This window comes from Lactuca serriola, chromosome 1, assembly GCF_051521515.1.
Source record: "Lactuca serriola cultivar US96UC23 chromosome 1, Lser_US96UC23_V15, whole genome shotgun sequence".
Lineage (NCBI taxonomy): Eukaryota > Viridiplantae > Streptophyta > Magnoliopsida > Asterales > Asteraceae > Lactuca > Lactuca serriola.
Genome location: NC_136408.1, coordinates 157091610 through 157108840, shown reverse-complemented (window position 1 = coordinate 157108840; position 17231 = coordinate 157091610). Strand labels below are relative to the sequence as shown.

Genomic DNA, 17231 nt, shown 5'->3' with positions numbered 1-17231 from the left:
TTTAATTTATACCACAAAATAACGACTTTCTAAATAATGTGATTTTCCTTGTTCAAATGCATGCACATGGTTCATTCATTTATTTCTGATTTTTTTGAAAGACTGTAGGAAGTCCTCTTAATTGATGGTTAACATATAGAGTGCACAATTACTGGTTTCAGATTAAAAAAAAAAATTGTTTTCTCTAGACTGGTTTCTATTATACTCTGCTTGGTTTTCTGGAAGTGAATTTGGTCAAAAAAGTCGATTTTTTGGTTAAAAAACAGGTTCGGTTCAGTTATTTTAGGGAAAAAAAATACAGTTTCAGTTATATATAAAAACCTATATGAAACACGGTTCAGTTTTTAGTTTAACCAATTATTTAAAACTCGATTTTGGTTTTATTAGGCTAGTTTACTTTGTGCACCTCTAGAGTGGACACAAGAAGATTAGTGCACCATAGGAAGTAAAAAATACAGTTTTACTTATATATGCCTCTTTAGGTCATTTGGTTTTGTCATTCTTCCAACCTGTCTTCAAATCATGAAGTTAAATTGATTTCAAAAAGCAAATTCATTTCAAAAAGCGACTATACACAATTAGATCAATTTGATAGGTAATTTTAGAATGAAACTTTTATTACAATTACTTGGAAAACATAAATAAACGTCTAACAATTTAATCTAAGTTATATTGCACTTTTTATTCCAACAAAAAATCTGTCGTGAATTCTTTCACTAATTATATCTGAAGATAAGGACCCTAAGAGAACTCATCACGAAATGTGTTGTGCATATGAATTCTAAAGATTTGTGTAAAGCAATCAGCTGGGGAAATATGTCAAACAAACAATAACATTGTTGTATTTCACTTTTTATTTAATTATATTCATTTTTAAGTCTCTGCAAGTATGAGATGTTTTAAACACTTCAGCAGATAAAAGGAAATAACACGATAAAATAGATGCAGGGAAAAATAAGAACAATCCATTTTTATTTAATTGTCTTCATATTTATATTCTTTTACGGTTTTCCCTCATTCACACCTTCAATGAAGACAACAGGTCCATTTGTTTTTTAGATTCTTTTAGAGGACCCTTTATGTCCTTATCTCAATTGACCCATTCACACGGTTTTCACATGATAATCATCTATACAATAAACATCAGTTACAGAACTGATTAATAAGTAAAACACAGTTGGGTTGAAACTTTTATTGGCATTTATCACAAAACAAAAATAAATTAGTCTAAATAATCAAGTTAAGTTATATTATTACATTGTTAAATGCAACAATAACAATGAATTTTATTGTTCTAAAAAAAGATTAATGTCATGTGCATAGATACAATTCAAAGTGTAATACACACCTTCCTGGGAAACTTTGACACATTAAAAGACGGCCTTGTGGAAAATTATGACATTTTCCAATTTCCTTTTTAGCACGCGACAAAAAACAATAGAAAAAGGTATAGCTCAAGTATAAATAGGATATGCAAACCATTCCTTTTATATTAAAAGCAACATGGCAAAGCAAATAATGTCTTGTTCATACTTTTTATTTTCCTCTATGGCTCTACTAATCATCACATTCTCCCCCATATCGTATTTCACTTCTGCTTCTTTGGAGGAAGCCAATGCTCTTATTAAATGGAAAGAAAGCCTTGAAATCCCAAAAAAATCGTTGCTCTCTTCATGGATGCCCCTCCCTTTGAATTCCAGTGCATCAGTTCCATGCACTTCTTGGTCTGGAGTAGTTTGCGATGTTGATGGGAACATTCAGAAGTTGAACCTCACATCATCTGGATTAAAGGGTACGCTTCATCAATTTTCATTCCCTTTGCTACACAATCTTACACATTTTAATCTCAGTGTAAACAACTTCTTTGGCCCCATCCCACCAGAAATTCAATTTTTGTCCAAGCTTATATATCTTGACATTTCATTGAATAATTTTTCGGGAGTAATCCCACCTGAAATAGGAAACCTGCTACAACTAACCATCATGCACCTATACTCAAACAATATATCTGGCTCGATTCCTTCTTCATTGGGTGATTTGAAGTATCTCAGTGAACTTTCCTTGAGCTACAATCAACTTGTTGGTTCTATTCCTTTATCTCTAGCAAACCTGAGTAACCTACAGATTCTGAACCTCCGTACTAATAATTTATCTGGTCCCATTCCTATTGAACTTGGCAATTTGAAGTCACTCACTGATCTTGAGGTGAGCGAAAACAAACTTAATGGTTCTATTCCTTCATCGCTAGCAAACCTCAGCAACTTACAGTGGCTGAACCTCCGTCTTAATAAATTATCTGGTCCCATTCCTAGTAAACTTGGGAAGTTGAAGTCTCTCACTCATCTTTCTGTGAGCAGAAATCAGCTTAATGGTTTTATTCCTACATCATTTGGTTATTTGACATCTTTAATTCAACTTTATCTGCATCACAATGAGCTTGTTGGTCCCATTCCTAGGGAACTTGGGAAGTTGAAGTCTCTCACTGATTTTAAGGTGAACAACAATCAAATTAGTGGTTCTATTCCTCTGTATTTTGGAAATTCAAGTCAACTACGAAGACTTGATTTGTCTTCAAATCGTTTGGTTGGTGAGATCCCAAGAGAGTTTGGGAAGATGAAAAGTATGCTGTATTTGTATTTGGCTGACAACAAACTTTCAGGTGTTATACCTCTAGAGCTTGGATTTTGTGAACTCCTTGAAGAACTCGATCTATCCAAAAATAGATTGAATGGGTCAATTCCAAGAAGTATCAGTCAATGGGCACAAATCCACTATGTGAATCTTAGTAATAACAAGCTCAGTGAGAAAATTCCATCTGAAATTGGTAAACTAGTTCATCTTACGGAACTTGATTTATCTCATAATTTTCTCACAAAAAAGATACCATCTGAAGTTCAAAGTTTGCAAAGTTTGCAAAAATTGGATCTTTCTCACAATAGACTATCTGGTTCTATTCCGGGTGCTTTTACAAGTTTGCCTAGTGGGATTGATATCAACCTTTCTTTCAATAACCTCTCAGGGCCGGTCCCTCATTGTGCTAACTTTTTTAATGCATCGATAGAAAGCAATCCAGATTTGTGTGGGAATGTTACAGGAGTGAAACTTTGTCCAAGTCAAATTATGAAGAAGAAAAATTCTCCCTTTCATCATAAGCTCGTCCTTGTAATTACGCTCCCAGTTATCGGGGTTGTTTTACTTGGTGTATTCACGTATTGCCTTATTTCTTATCAACAACAAAAGAAAAAGTCTCCACAAAAACCATTGGACGAAGAAATTGGTGATTATTTCTCTACTACAAGTTTTGATGGAAAAGTAGTGTATGTTGATATCTTGATGGCAACAAATGATTTCGATGAAGCATACTGCATTGGGACCGGAGGATATGGGACTGTGTACAAAGCTGAGCTACAACCGAACAATGTGGTAGCTGTCAAGAAACTTCACTCATCATCTGAGAATGTTGATCATAATGGATTCCTTAATGAGGTACAAGCATTAACGAACATAAGGCATCGAAACATAGTGAAACTCTATGGATATTGCTCCCACATCCGCCACTCATTTTTGATTTATGAATACCTTGAAAATGGAAGCCTTGGATCAACCTTAAGAAGCGATGTCTTAGCAAAAGAATTGGATTGGTTAAAAAGGGTAAATATTGTAAAGGGTGTAGCTAACGGTTTGGCTTATATGCATCACGATTGCTCACCTTCTATAATTCATAGAGACATATCCATAGCCAACATTCTTCTTGATTCTGATTATGAGGCACATATTTCTGATTTTGGCACGTCCAAGCTTTTAAAGCTCGATTCATCATCCAATTGGACCACAATTGCAGGCACCTATGGTTATATCGCACCAGGTAACATAATCTTGTGATTGTAATTCTACATCTTCTTAAGTTTCATGATATATATATATATATATATATATATATATATATATATATATATAAGTATTGATATGAGGCTCATATTTTTTATTGTGGGGTTGATATAGCTTTTTTTTGTTTTTATTGTACGTTTCTTTGGGTGTAGAGCTTGCTTATACGATGGTGGCAAATGAGAAATGTGATGTGTATAGCTTTGGAGTTGTTGCACTAGAAGTGATAATGGGAAAGCATCCTGGAGAACTGATAACATCTTTTCCTACATTGTCTGATGATCTGGTGCCAGAAAATGTGGGAGATAGTCGGATACCTCCTCCCTCATCCCAAGTTGAGAAACAAGTTAAGTTGGTTTTGAGTCTCTCAAGAAAATGTTTGAACTCCAATCCACATGAAAGACCAACAATGAAACAAGTTTCAAATATGTTAATGAAGGATCATCTGCTTTGAACTGACATCTCTTGCCTGATTAATATAGTCTACTTTCAGTGTTCTTTACTTTTCTTAAGTTCCCCATATGCATCTTGTCAACATGTATTCATTTGAATGGCTTTTTGTTAAGAAACTTCACATATGTTTGTAGTAGTAAACAAATAAGTCAATGAAGATTGCTATACTTCTAAAACTCACTACTAGAAAACAAGGAAAACACCATGCACACATCCCCCAAACAAGAAATTATGTAAAATTTTGTTGGTATACTTTCTATATTTGTTTCGATTTTTATTTATTTTCTATTTACATGTTTTAAAATGAACAATTATTATAATGATTTCATATTTTCAAAAAACAATACATCAGTCAATATTACCACATAATTTTATTCTCGCACAACGTGTGGCTACATATCTAGTTAATATGATATATGAGATATAACTTGGGTCGAAATCATGTTATATACCTCATGCCCTATCTAATTCATTCAAATACACAAAATGTATTTCATTTAAGATTATATGATGGGCAATTCAAACTAATGGTGAGAGATGTCAGTGGATAATTTTATCAAACACATGGTATTATAGATGAGATGTGTTTTTACAAATATGAAAAATTTTAAATATGACGAAAAAAATTCAAATGCTTTTCAGCTATTGAATTCCAAATTTGACAACCTAAAATATTTACACAAGATAACTAACTAAAGAGTTCAACTAAAACATACATGATTTCATTTATTGGTATTGCATTTCACTTCACTTTGAAATGCCTAGAATACGAGTTCATGTGGATGAGTGTTGATGTCGAAATTAGTTGCAAGGTGTCAAAGGTCAAGTGATAGTTTCGATAGTTTGTTATATATTTTATAAGGGCACTTTAGTTTTGAAACTGTAATGTCGAGTCCCTTATATTTTTTGTATGATTTCTAGTTCCTATAAATAGGTTTTCAGTGCTAGAGTTAGATAAGAACTTCACTGTAATTGTTAAAAACACTCTGTTTTCTTAGGAAGCATAATTGAGCCAAACGGACTTTATTTAGATCTTGTGTTCATCATTTCTTTATAAATCTGATCTCGTTTTTCATTCTCGATTACATAACAACTACATTTGGTATCAGAGCAGGAATCATTCTACAATGATCTGATTTTCATTTGTTTCAAAAGTATTTTGAGTCTCGTTTTTGGATTCAAAAGTTTCCACACTTTTGATTCTGAAAATCTTCATAGATCTTCAGTTGTCATTCGATTCCTCAACTAGTTTGTTTAATCAAGTATTCAATTTGTGTTTTCTGATCAATTCATCCGTCAATTTTCAAATTCCAGAAGCTTTTCTGAAATTATGTCCGTACATCAATGGCAAATTTCAACATGAACACAATGACGTCCTATTCTCATCTGCTTGGTTCTTCAACCAAAATTTTGATGCTGATTCCTAAGTATTATGATCAGTGGGCTGATCGGATGGAAGATTACTTAAACGACATTGATGAAAAACTCTGAAATTGTATTCTCGTTGATGTTCGTCCACCAGCTGTTGTTCAGAATATTGGAACTTCTGCTAACAATCAAAATGTCAATGATCAAGCTGAAAGATTGCTGAAGAATGAGAAAAAGTGCATGAGAGAACTCAGAGGTGCTCTTCTTCCAAGTGTTTACAATTATGTCCGTAGTTGTAAAACTGCAAAAGAGATCTGGAATACTTTGAAAGAAAAGTATCAAGGAAGCAAGAAAATGAAGGTGAGTTCTATAAAACAATGTCTATTTGAATTATGTCACACCCCCAAACCAAGGATGGCGGAAACGTCCGGGGGTGGAGGACTTCATGTATAGTATCACAACAACGTGTATAATAGTGCTCAAAGTAAATACAACCATCATAAATATAATTGAAAAACTTACACCAAAGTATATGTTTACATGTTTCAAAATCAATTACATTATGATGACAAAAATAAATTGTTGACGGTTTAACATCTCATCCTCAAAGTGCTGAAGTTTTCCTGTTTCACTGATTTCCTGATAATACAAGTAGTTTTGAAAAAGTGTCAACAATTAAGTTGGTGAGTTCATAAGAGTTTTGTTTGAAGTAGAAACCGTTTTCCTTGTAAAATCGATAGAGTTTGATTTCCAGAAAATCCAATATTTTCTTAGTTAAGTGTGAACAGAATATTCCTATATGATGTGTTAATGAACCCTAGAATGACCCGTAGATTTCCCCTATAATCGTCCAGCGTATATAAGTTATATAAGATTTAAGTTAGATAAAACGTTGAATATAGTGGGTCTGCCCTAGGTCCACAACCCAACGAGGAACAGGAGACGAGGCGGGCCCACCAATTCTAAGCCAATCGAGACTAAATTCTTATACGACTCAAGCATATACGCTCAGCGATTATAGTTGAAGTCTAACAATTGTAGATGAAATATAGTTTTAATATCATAATAACTATTTTGTGAGAACCCGGTACTTTGGAATGTACCCCACTCATATGAAAACCCGGTACTTTGGAATGTACCCCATTTATATGAAAACCCGGTACTTTGGAATGTACCCCATTCGTATGAAAACCCGGTACTTTGGAATGTACCCCCTTTATATGAAAACCCAGTACCTTGGAATGTACCCCCTTTATATGAAAACCCGGTACCTTGGAATGTACCCCATTCGCGTGAAAACCTTTTTGTAATGTAAATGATCATAAACTATACCTATTATAGTTTATCAAAATGTTTGAAATGTATATGCAACCTAACTATACTTATTATAGTTTAGTATGTTTATTTGTGGTGTATAAGAACCCTTTCTATGTAAGTCAAATGTATAGTACAATATAGTTATGTTTATCTTGCTTTGTTTTGTACTAATGGTTATGATGGAGGATTCTTATAAATTTATTAAGTAATTTCCTATTATATAAATATATCATTACAAGAAATACATGTAATATATGAAGTCATCAAAGATTTAACACTTTGCTCAACATGTTACAAAGTGTTTTGAAAGTTATAAGTTGTTAACTAAATTTAACCTTTCTGCACTGTTTTAGAAAAATCATAGAAAAATCATACAAAGTCGAAAACTAGATCCGTAAATTCTGATAGTTCCTAAATTGTGTCTAGTTTTCTCATAATTTTTATCATGATTTTTGGAAGCCTTTAACTTGTATTAAAATTCTCATATTCACAGACTGCTCCAGATTTGTGTTTGAAAAGACAGGCTGTTTTGTAAAAATCATCATAAATTGTAGAAAAATTGTGTGGCGATGTGCAAATAGTCATTTTAAAGCTAAGAAGTGGAACTACTTTCACCTAAAACAGTTTTGAATACTAAAATGTTTAAGTTGTCCAAAACTGTCCGTGAATGGAGTTGAACTTTTCTGATGAAGGCTGTTAGAAAAGTTTAGTTATGTTCTTGGTGTTTTAACTTGTATCCCCCCCCCCCCCCCTAAAAACTTGAGAAAACATGAAAATATAGGGGGTATGAACTCACCTTGAGTGGTGTCAAAAGATGAGTGTTGGAGATGAGAAGTGTTCAACTCAAGAACACTTGAAGATTGCTTAAAGATTCAAGAATCTAGCACAATTTATGATGGAAATTTGTGTAAGAATCAATGATTTGAGTACAAGGAAATGTATTAATCATGAGAAAGGTGATAAATCTTACCACAAATGAGAGAAAACTTGATGATCAGCCCTTGAATCTCGAATTTGAGGGAGAGAATTTGAGAGAAAAGTGGGTTTGATCTTTGGTAGAAATGAGTGAAGTGAGTGAGAATGAAGAGTGAGAGAGGGGATTTCCCAACTCCTTTGGACGTGAGTTGCTGGAAAATGAGTGGGGTAGTACCATGAGGTGACTAGGAGTGGTGGGGAATACAACAGTTGGTCAAGGAATGGGTATGGGGTGGTGGTTTGTGCCAAATATTATGGCAAGATTTACACTCCACCTCAAGATCTCTCTTAAAAGATTTTATTCTTAAATATATATTTTCATGAAAATATGCCCAAATTATGATTATTTAGGGTCTTAAATGTTAAAATATGATTTCTGGAGAAAACCCCACATTAAAATGATTAAAAATGGACTTAAAACGGAGAAATGATCGAAAACCGGGTGAAATATGCCAAAATCCGAAGTCGTGGGCGAGGTCTCGGCTCAGCAGCTTTAGAACCGGAGGGACTGCTTGGTCGTTGAAGTGAATCCGAAGGGAAGGGACTGCGGTCCGAAGAGAAGCTCGCTGCGGGGGGGGCTTGGTTCCGGATTTTGCGCTACGGCTCGTTGGCTGCGGTCGGCTTGCTGCGGCTCGCTGACTGCGGTCGGCTTGCTGCGGCTTCGGATGGCTACTCATGGGGAATCCGGTCCTCCCCCTTTGACCTCGGTTCTAGAAGAGTATGGCCCCTATATAGAGGCTTCGGCCCTAAGAGGCTTATTTCCAATGAATCTTCCCTTCTTTGAGTGATTTCTCATCAAACCAAGTATCGGGATGTACCAATTGCTTATAAAGATTTCAAAAGAGGTTTTGGGAGAGATTTTGGAGAGATTTTACAATCTTGGAGAGATTTCTAATACAAAGAGAGATTTGGGAGAGATTTCACATATGGAGAGAGATTTGGGAGAGATTCCACATTCTTGGAGAGATTTCTCATACAAAGAGAGATTTGGGAGAGATTTCACAATCTTGGAGAGATTTGGGAGAGATTCTCGATAAAGAGAGATAAAGTGAAAACGATTGAGAGAGGTTTTGTGTGTGACATTTATGAGTGTCTGGCTTCACAACACAAGGTTCGTAAACCCTGTTAAGCCTTGTTTAAGGATCTTACACACTCCCGATGAGTATGCAACATTCTTTTATCGGTTTGGCTCGTCACTTACCACAATTTTAGGTTAAGGAGATCTAGATGTACGTAGTTTTCGATTTATGATCTCTCATTAGAATAGCGAGTTATTTAGTAATTACATAACGTAAGCCCTAGTACACAAGGGTTAGTTGAGTTGACCGGTTTAACTTGTTGACTTTATTTGACTTTGAATTGACCAGAATTTGACGGTTGTCACAAATTAGGAGAATTCAAGCAAAAGGAAGGAGAGTCTATTGAATCATATTATGATCATCTGAATGAGCTTATCTATGAATGTAATCGTTATGGAGTCATTCGATCAACAATGGAGTTCAATCTCACATTCATTATGGGTCTTAGGAAGGAATAGTGGAATATGAGTCTTATGATTAAGACACAGTAGAGTTTTGATTTCTTCATTTTGAATGAACTTTATAATGTGATGAAAGCACACGAAGCTAAAGTCAATGAAATTGCTGAAGAGTCGAAGATAACTTGGGAGGTCCACTTACACTAGTTTCAAAAGTTACTGAGAAAGAAGCTATTGAGAAGGAAAGTTCTGAAGAAGGATTGATCGTCAACTCAGATGACGAAGCTATAGCTTTTTACTCAAACAATAAAGTAAAGAAGTTTTATAAAAAGTCGTTTAATGCAAAAGTGAGAACTGGGGAAGTTAAAGGAAATTTTTCGGGGAAAGTGAGTGATGAGAAGAAGTTTGAGAAGAAAGAAATGAAGGTTGAAGAGTCGAAAGCTGAGAAAAAGCTCAAAGGCGATTCAGGTTTTGATTGTCACTATTGCCATGGAGCTGATCACATGGCAAGTGACTGTATGTTGTGTAAGAAAGATGAAAAAAAGAATAGGGTCAAGGATGAAGCATATTATTCCGAAAGATTGGAGGAAGTGAGAGCTAAGACAAAAGGAATGTCTTTGGTTGCTAGAGGGGAAGATGAAGATGAGGGAACATATCAAATATGGTCTTCAGGGTCAGATGATGAAGAAATGTGAAATTCAACACATGCATCCATTTTTGCAAGATATGTGGATGAAGCTGGAGAGAAAGTTATTGGTAGCTGTTTTGTTTCGACATTAGGGGACAAAGCTCCAATGACTTCAAAGGTACGTTCCTTGCTTCAATCCTTTATATTCCTTCAAGGGCTTATAATTCTGTGTTAACTGAATTTGATGATTCTATTACTTATGTTAATAATCTGGTTATTTCTGCTAGCAATGATGCTAAAAAGTCTAGTACTCAATTACTAGAAACAAAAAAGATGTTGGATTCGAAGAAAATGAAAGTAGAATACTTAGATATGCAAATAACTAACTTAATGTGTGATACGGACAACTTTAGTAATGATGTTCGAATGTTACTAGCTCAACGAAACATTTATTGTAATTCCGCTAAAAGATTGTATGCTAAGTTGACTGCTTTACATCTCTAATCTAACATTAGCAAAGAACAGCATAGGAAGCTCTTACCTTTTCTGGTTTTTGAAAGAGAGCAAATTGATATAACTTCCTATGACTATGAAAACACCAATGTTCAATTTGATAGGGTTCCAGATAATAGATATGCCTATGATATAATGAAAATTGATGAATATTTGGATGCTAATGAGTTAGTTGATATTGTAAATGAAACCTCAACCAAAATGAACAAATCAAGATTTTGAAAAGAACTGAGAATTCGAAAACCGACTATCCAATCAATTATGTTGATATCAAAGATGATTCTGATGATATTAGTGAAATTGAGGAGGAGGATGTTGTCGATTGTTCTCAGTTATCTTTCATTAATATCACATTGATAGCTAAAGGCAAAGAAAAATGTGGTGATTCTAAGGTTAAAGATGACACTACTCAAGCTTCAACTTCGAAAGTTCATGATCTTGACCATGTGACTATCGAAGATAGTTAAACAGATAGTGATAATGATGATGATGATGTTTCGAAAGAAATGACAAAACATGATGATGTTCCAAAGGAAATTCCAAGAATTGTAGTTGATCAGGTCTTTGATGAAACAGAGAAATTCGATAAGATAATGAAAGAAAAAGGTTCGCATTACCTTGAAACAAATACAGTTGTATATCCAAACTTCAAGTGCACAAATGATGTTATCTTTCCAGATCAAGTTTTTGTCACTTTAGGAAATTGTGATAAAATTAAACATGAATTCAACAAAATGGTTAAAGTGGATAACAAGAAAGCGTCAAAAGATGGATTTTTCTCAAATCAAAGCACTGTTGAAAATAATCTCACAAAAAATTCATACGTCTTTCAAAGACAAAGACCATAACGAAAATGGGTTGCAAAATCTGAAATTTCAAATGAGATTCCAAAACAAGTTGAAAATGTTTCAAAACATGTCAAGATTAATTCTCAAGAGTTTAAGGAACAAATTGAAAATATTTCAAAAGAAAGTGGAATTTCAAAGATACAAGCATGAAAGAAAATTTTTTGGCAAATAATTGAGTCTCTAAAGAAATCAAATGTTTTGCTAAATAAATCATTTAAACAGAAAAAGTCTAAATCTGTTTAGGCGTCTTTTTCAAAGAATATAGAAAACAAGAAAAATCCCACTCTAACTAAAAAGGTCCTATCTCAAATCAAATCACAACTTGAGTCTTCGAAATCTAATTTTCAAAGGTCCAAATCATTTTCTCAAATTAATAATCAAACTTCAAATGAAAGAAATTTACAAATCTTCAATCACAAGGAATTCATATATAAATCATCAAACAAGGTTTTCTCAAAATCATTTTTCAAAATAAAATCGATTTTCGAATAATTCGAAGAAATTTCAAAATCAAGTTTCTTCACAAAAAGTTTCAACTCAAAAGTTTGATGAAATCAATTCTAAAAGAAAAGTGACTTTTACACCAAAACAACCAAATTTTCCAAATCCTCCTGCGAAACAAGTTTCCAAGGTTTCATATGTAAAAGGAAGTTCAGATGTGAAAACATTAATCATTGGCTTGAAGGAAAGGACAATCATTCCAATCCACGAAGTTCTCTTCGCAACAAATCAAGGAAGCTTATGAAAAGTATTTGAATGAATCTTCGAATGGAAGTTCTTTATATAAAGATTCACAACACATAGGCAGACAGTGGAGACCTATTTCGAAAGCAAAGGTGAATGAGAAATGTTCTGAGAAGAAAAAGGCAAAAGTTTGTGAAAACTCTAAACCTGTGAATAATTACATTTATGTGTCTTTAACTAACGAAGTGGGCCTAATTGACAGTCTCAAGTCTAAAGTTCGTGATTGGGTCTTAGGATCTTCAATTCACAATGTTTTCCAATCTAGTCACCAAGGACCCAAACAGCCTTGGGGACCTAAATTCTTTCACTGATTGCATGTTTTGTGTGACGAGGAATATGATGACAAATGGTACATTGATAGTGGTTGCTCTCGTCACATGACTGGTAGGAAAGAAAATCTTTGTGATTATCGGAATTTGGAAAATGTCGGAGCAGTGAAATTTGGCAACAATCAGAAGTGTCAAGTCAAAGGATATGGAAAGTAACGAATGGCAAATTCACAGTGAATAGAGTAGCTTATGTCGAAGGTCTTCAACATAACTTGATTACTGATTCGCAACTTGTTGTGGGCACTGGTAATCAAGTGGTGTTTAATGAAGAAGGAAGTATAATTTCAAACATTGAAACAAAATAAATTATGCTCCGATCTAAACGAAAAGGTAATATGTTCACTCTCAACATAAAACCAATTGTTGGTTTTCCCTTAGTATGCTTACTTTCGAAAGCTTCATCAGATATAAGCTGGCTTTGGCATCGAAGACTTTCTCATTTGAACTTTCAAAATCTCAATAAATTGGTGGTTAATGATCTTGTATGTGGTTTAATTGTTTTAAAGTTTGATAATGATACTTTATGTGCAACTTGTGAGAAAGGAAAGCAACATAGACAAGGTCATCCAATTGTCATAAATTCGAAGATTGTTGAACCACTATAACTTTTTCATATTGACCTCTGTGGACCATCAACTATTGAATCAGTCAACAAGAAACGGTACATTTTAGTTATTTTTGATGATTTTTCACGGTTTACTTGGGTATATTTTCTCAGGTTAAAATCTGAAACTGCTCAAGCAATGATTGATTTTATCAAACATATTAAAACAAGTTTGAAGAAAAAGGTTCGAAAGATCAAGAGTGACAACGACTCAGAATTTAAGAACACTGTTCTTGATTCAATTTTTATAGACAAAGGAATTTCTCATAATTTCTCTTCACCAAAGATGCCTCAATAGAATGGTGTTGTCCAAAGGTGAAATTGTTCACTTTGCGAAGCTGCATGAACAATGCGCACATATGCGAATCTTCCTCAATATTTTTGGGCTGAAGCAATATCAACTGCATGTTTTACTCAAAACAAATCATTCATTCATCGTCGTTTCAATATCACTCCTTATGAAATTATAAACAATCAAAAACCAAATGTGAAATTTTTCCATGTTTTTGGTTGTAGGTGCTTCATTATGAATCTCAAGGATAATCTTTCGAAATTTCAGTCTAAGGCTGATGAACGAAATTTTTGGGTTATTCTCATAATTCGGTTGCATACAAGGCGTTGAATAAACGAACAAGAAAAATTGAAGAAACGTTTAATCTCACTTTTAATGATCATTATGTCAAAAGAGTTGAAAAATCTTTCAAACAAAAGCCAACTCTTAATGATTCAAATGATGAATCTCAATGTTTGAATTCATTAGATTTTAATTATGATTTAATATTTGGTGTTCCTGACGGGGCTGTTGATGCTGAAATCAATGGTGATGACAATAAGATTCCTGAAGCATCAAAGCATACTGATGATTCGAAAATTACTCAGGATGATGAAGATTTAAACTCCACAACAAATTCTCCGATTTGTAACGAAATTCTGCCAGTTATACAAAATGATCAAGTGGAGGGGGAGCACTTGAATTCGACTACTCATGTTGATAGGGAGCATACTTTCGAGGGGGAGAGTGGGAGAATGAATGTTGATGTCGAGGGGGAGCATCTTGGAGATAGTTTTGTCTAGGGGGAGCAAAATGAAAATCAACAAAATACTTCGAATAATCAAACCAAAATTTTTCATGATACAACTAATAATGTGTCTATTATAGGTTCAGAGAATGATGAAACATTTGAAGATGCACCATTAGAAGTTGATCCTGCATATCCACCATTGGAAAAATGGACACGAAATCATCCAAAGGAAGAAGTTCTTGGTAATCCTCAAGATGGATTTTTTACTAGAACTTAAAGATACGAAGGCTTCTTATTCCACAACAACGAAAGCACTTTTTCACTCTTTCATATACTAGGGGATTTCACTTGGAAAAGAAAATGTTCCATACTAATGGATTCGGGTCCATAACCATGGGTTCCAATGCACGAGATCTTGTAGCACTTACCAATGAGGCCCTATCGATTAGTATTACACAGAATAAATCAATTATAGATACTAATACAATTAGATCCGCTCTTCATAGACAAATTTGGGAGAAAAAAGGATTTATCCCTCTATTCAACTACCCATCCAAGAGCATTTGGCTTCACTTTATTTTTTATTTTAATGAGAAGTTAATTGGATAAGTTTAATGAATTCTTTTTTGATATTATACGTTAATAAGGAAAGGAAGACAAACTCGTGTTTAGTGAAAAATAAAAGAAAATCCTTTTTTATAAGTTAGAAGGAACTTGCTATGAAAAAATAAAAAGTATTGGAATCTACACATTGATTCTTTTTTTTTTGAACCGTATGCATCAAAAGACGCCTGTACGGTTCCGAAGGGATTTGACCCTAATCAACCGACTTTATCGAGAAAGATTACTTTTTTTAGGTCAAGAGGTTGATAGCGAGATCTCGAATCAACTTATTGGTCTTATGATATATCTCAGTATCGAGGATGATACCAAAGATCTGTATTTGTTTATAAACTCTCCTGGCAGATGGGTAATACCGGGGGTGGCTCTTTATGATACTATGCAATTTGTGCAACCAGCTAAAAATGAGGTATTAAATTTCAATCAAGAATTTTGCTTGTTCAATTTCTTTATTTAAAAAATTAAACCCAAAATAGTCAATATTATTATGGAAGATCCTGATTGGATTGTGTCTATGCAATCTGAGTTCGCTGAATTTGAAAGAAATAAAGCATGGCATCTAGTTCCGAAACCAAAAGATGTGTCAGTGATAGGGCTAAAATGGATCTTTAAAAATAAAACTGATAACGAAGGAAGCTTTGTTAGAAATAAGGGTATGATTGTAGTTAAAGTATATTCACAACAAGAAGTAATTGATTACACAGAAATTTTTTCCCCTATCGCAAGACTCTAGCTTGTTCGAATATTTTTATCCTATGCAGCACATAAGGATTTTGATGTTTATCAAGCGGACGTAAAATGTGCTTTTCTCAATGAAATTCTCGAAGAAATAGTTTATGTTGAACAACCACCAGGTTTTATCAATTCTCAATAACCTGATCATTGTGTTAGATAAAGTTGTTTATGGTCTTAAACAAGCTCCACGTGCCTAGTATGCCACTCTTACTAATTTCTTAAAATCGTTGAAATTTAAACAAGGATCTGTTGATCCCACACTTTTTCGAAAGAAAGTTGGGAATCATCTTTTGCATGTTCAAATTTATGTCGATGATATTATTTTTGGTCTACTGATCCTCAATTGTCTAGAGAATTTGAGAAAAACGATGAAAAGTCAATTTGAGATAAGCATGATGGGGAAAATAAATCACTTTCTTGGATTAAATATTCGTCAAAGCAGAGAAGGAATTTTTATCAATTAAGAAAAATACACACGAAATCTGCTTGAAAAGTTTGGCATGACAAATAGTTAGAAATTGCGTGTACCGATGGCAGTGGGAACAAGGCAAAGTCTATATGTAGACAAACTAGCTGTTGATCTCACGTTGTATCAAAGCATGATAGGTTCATACTATATCTTACGACTAGTCGACCTGATATTATGTTTTCTGTATGCAATTGTGCTAGGTACCAATCGAATCCGAGAGAACCTCATCTTACAACTGTGAAGAATATTTTTCGTTATCTCAAAGGCACAATTTTATTAAGATTGTGGTATCCTTAGAAAACAAGGTTTTCATTCAAGCATTTTCAGATGCTGACCTTGGTAGGTGTCAACTTGATCGAAAAAGCACGAGTGGCGGATGTCAACTATTGGATGGGAAGCATGTGAGCAGGCAATCAAAGAAACAAACTTGCACTTTTAAAATATGTTGCTGCTGCAACTTGTACTTTAAAAATCATTTGGACTCTGCAACTTGTGAGCAGAAGCAGAATATGTTGCTGCTGCAACTTGTACTTTTAAAATCATTTGGACTCAAAGTCAACTGCGTGATTATGCAACCAACATGAAGAAAATTCCATTGTATTTTGATTCACAAAGTGTCATTCGCATTTGTTACAATCCTGTGCAACATTCGAAAACAAAGCATATTGCTCTTCATTATCATTTTATCAAAGATCATGTTGAAGATGGCAATGTTGAAGTTTATTTTGTAAAGACAACTGATTAGTTTGTTGATATCTTTACAAAGCCATTAGATAAAAAAATCTTTCGTTAGAATCTTGAATGGGTTGGGAATAGTCGATGCGCATTCAGTTCTAAGATTAGTTTCAATGGAATGACAAAAGGAGGAAAGATGTTGATTCAGTGGTTAATGTTCACAGTCAACATTTCGATATGCTTAGCTTTCGACATCATGCGCATTAGTTTGAAAAATTCTTCACTGCTTTTGATAATTTCCTAATTTCGCAACTTAGGTACATTTCTTGTTATGTTTGATATTTTTCTTTATAAATAAAAAAACAACAACAAAAAGATATTTTCGTTTTTTTTATTTTTCAAAATTCAAAAATATCAAAAAGATTTTCTTATTTTTGTAATTTTTCATTCAAATATCAAAAGTCCAAAAGTATTTTTGTTCGTTTAATTTTTCCTTGTGTAGCTTTTAGCAAAGATTTTTTCATGACTCATGTTTGCTGCTTTGGGGGAAGGTATACATTCGAAACTT

The 17231-nt window shown here is 33.8% G+C and overlaps 1 protein-coding gene across 1 annotated transcript; it reads left to right on the top strand.

The window, feature by feature from the left end:
• Positions 1–1519: 1519 nt before the first annotated feature.
• LOC145063289 (uncharacterized) lies at positions 1520–11083 on the top strand. Its single transcript, XM_079010882.1, has 6 exons — positions 1520–3865; positions 4041–4262; positions 5861–6066; positions 9718–10148; positions 10200–10281; positions 10832–11083. Exons 1-6 carry the CDS (start codon positions 1549–1551, stop codon positions 11081–11083), a joined length of 3510 nt encoding a protein of 1169 aa, XP_078867008.1. The 5' UTR covers positions 1520–1548.
• Positions 11084–17231: the final 6148 nt, after the last annotated feature.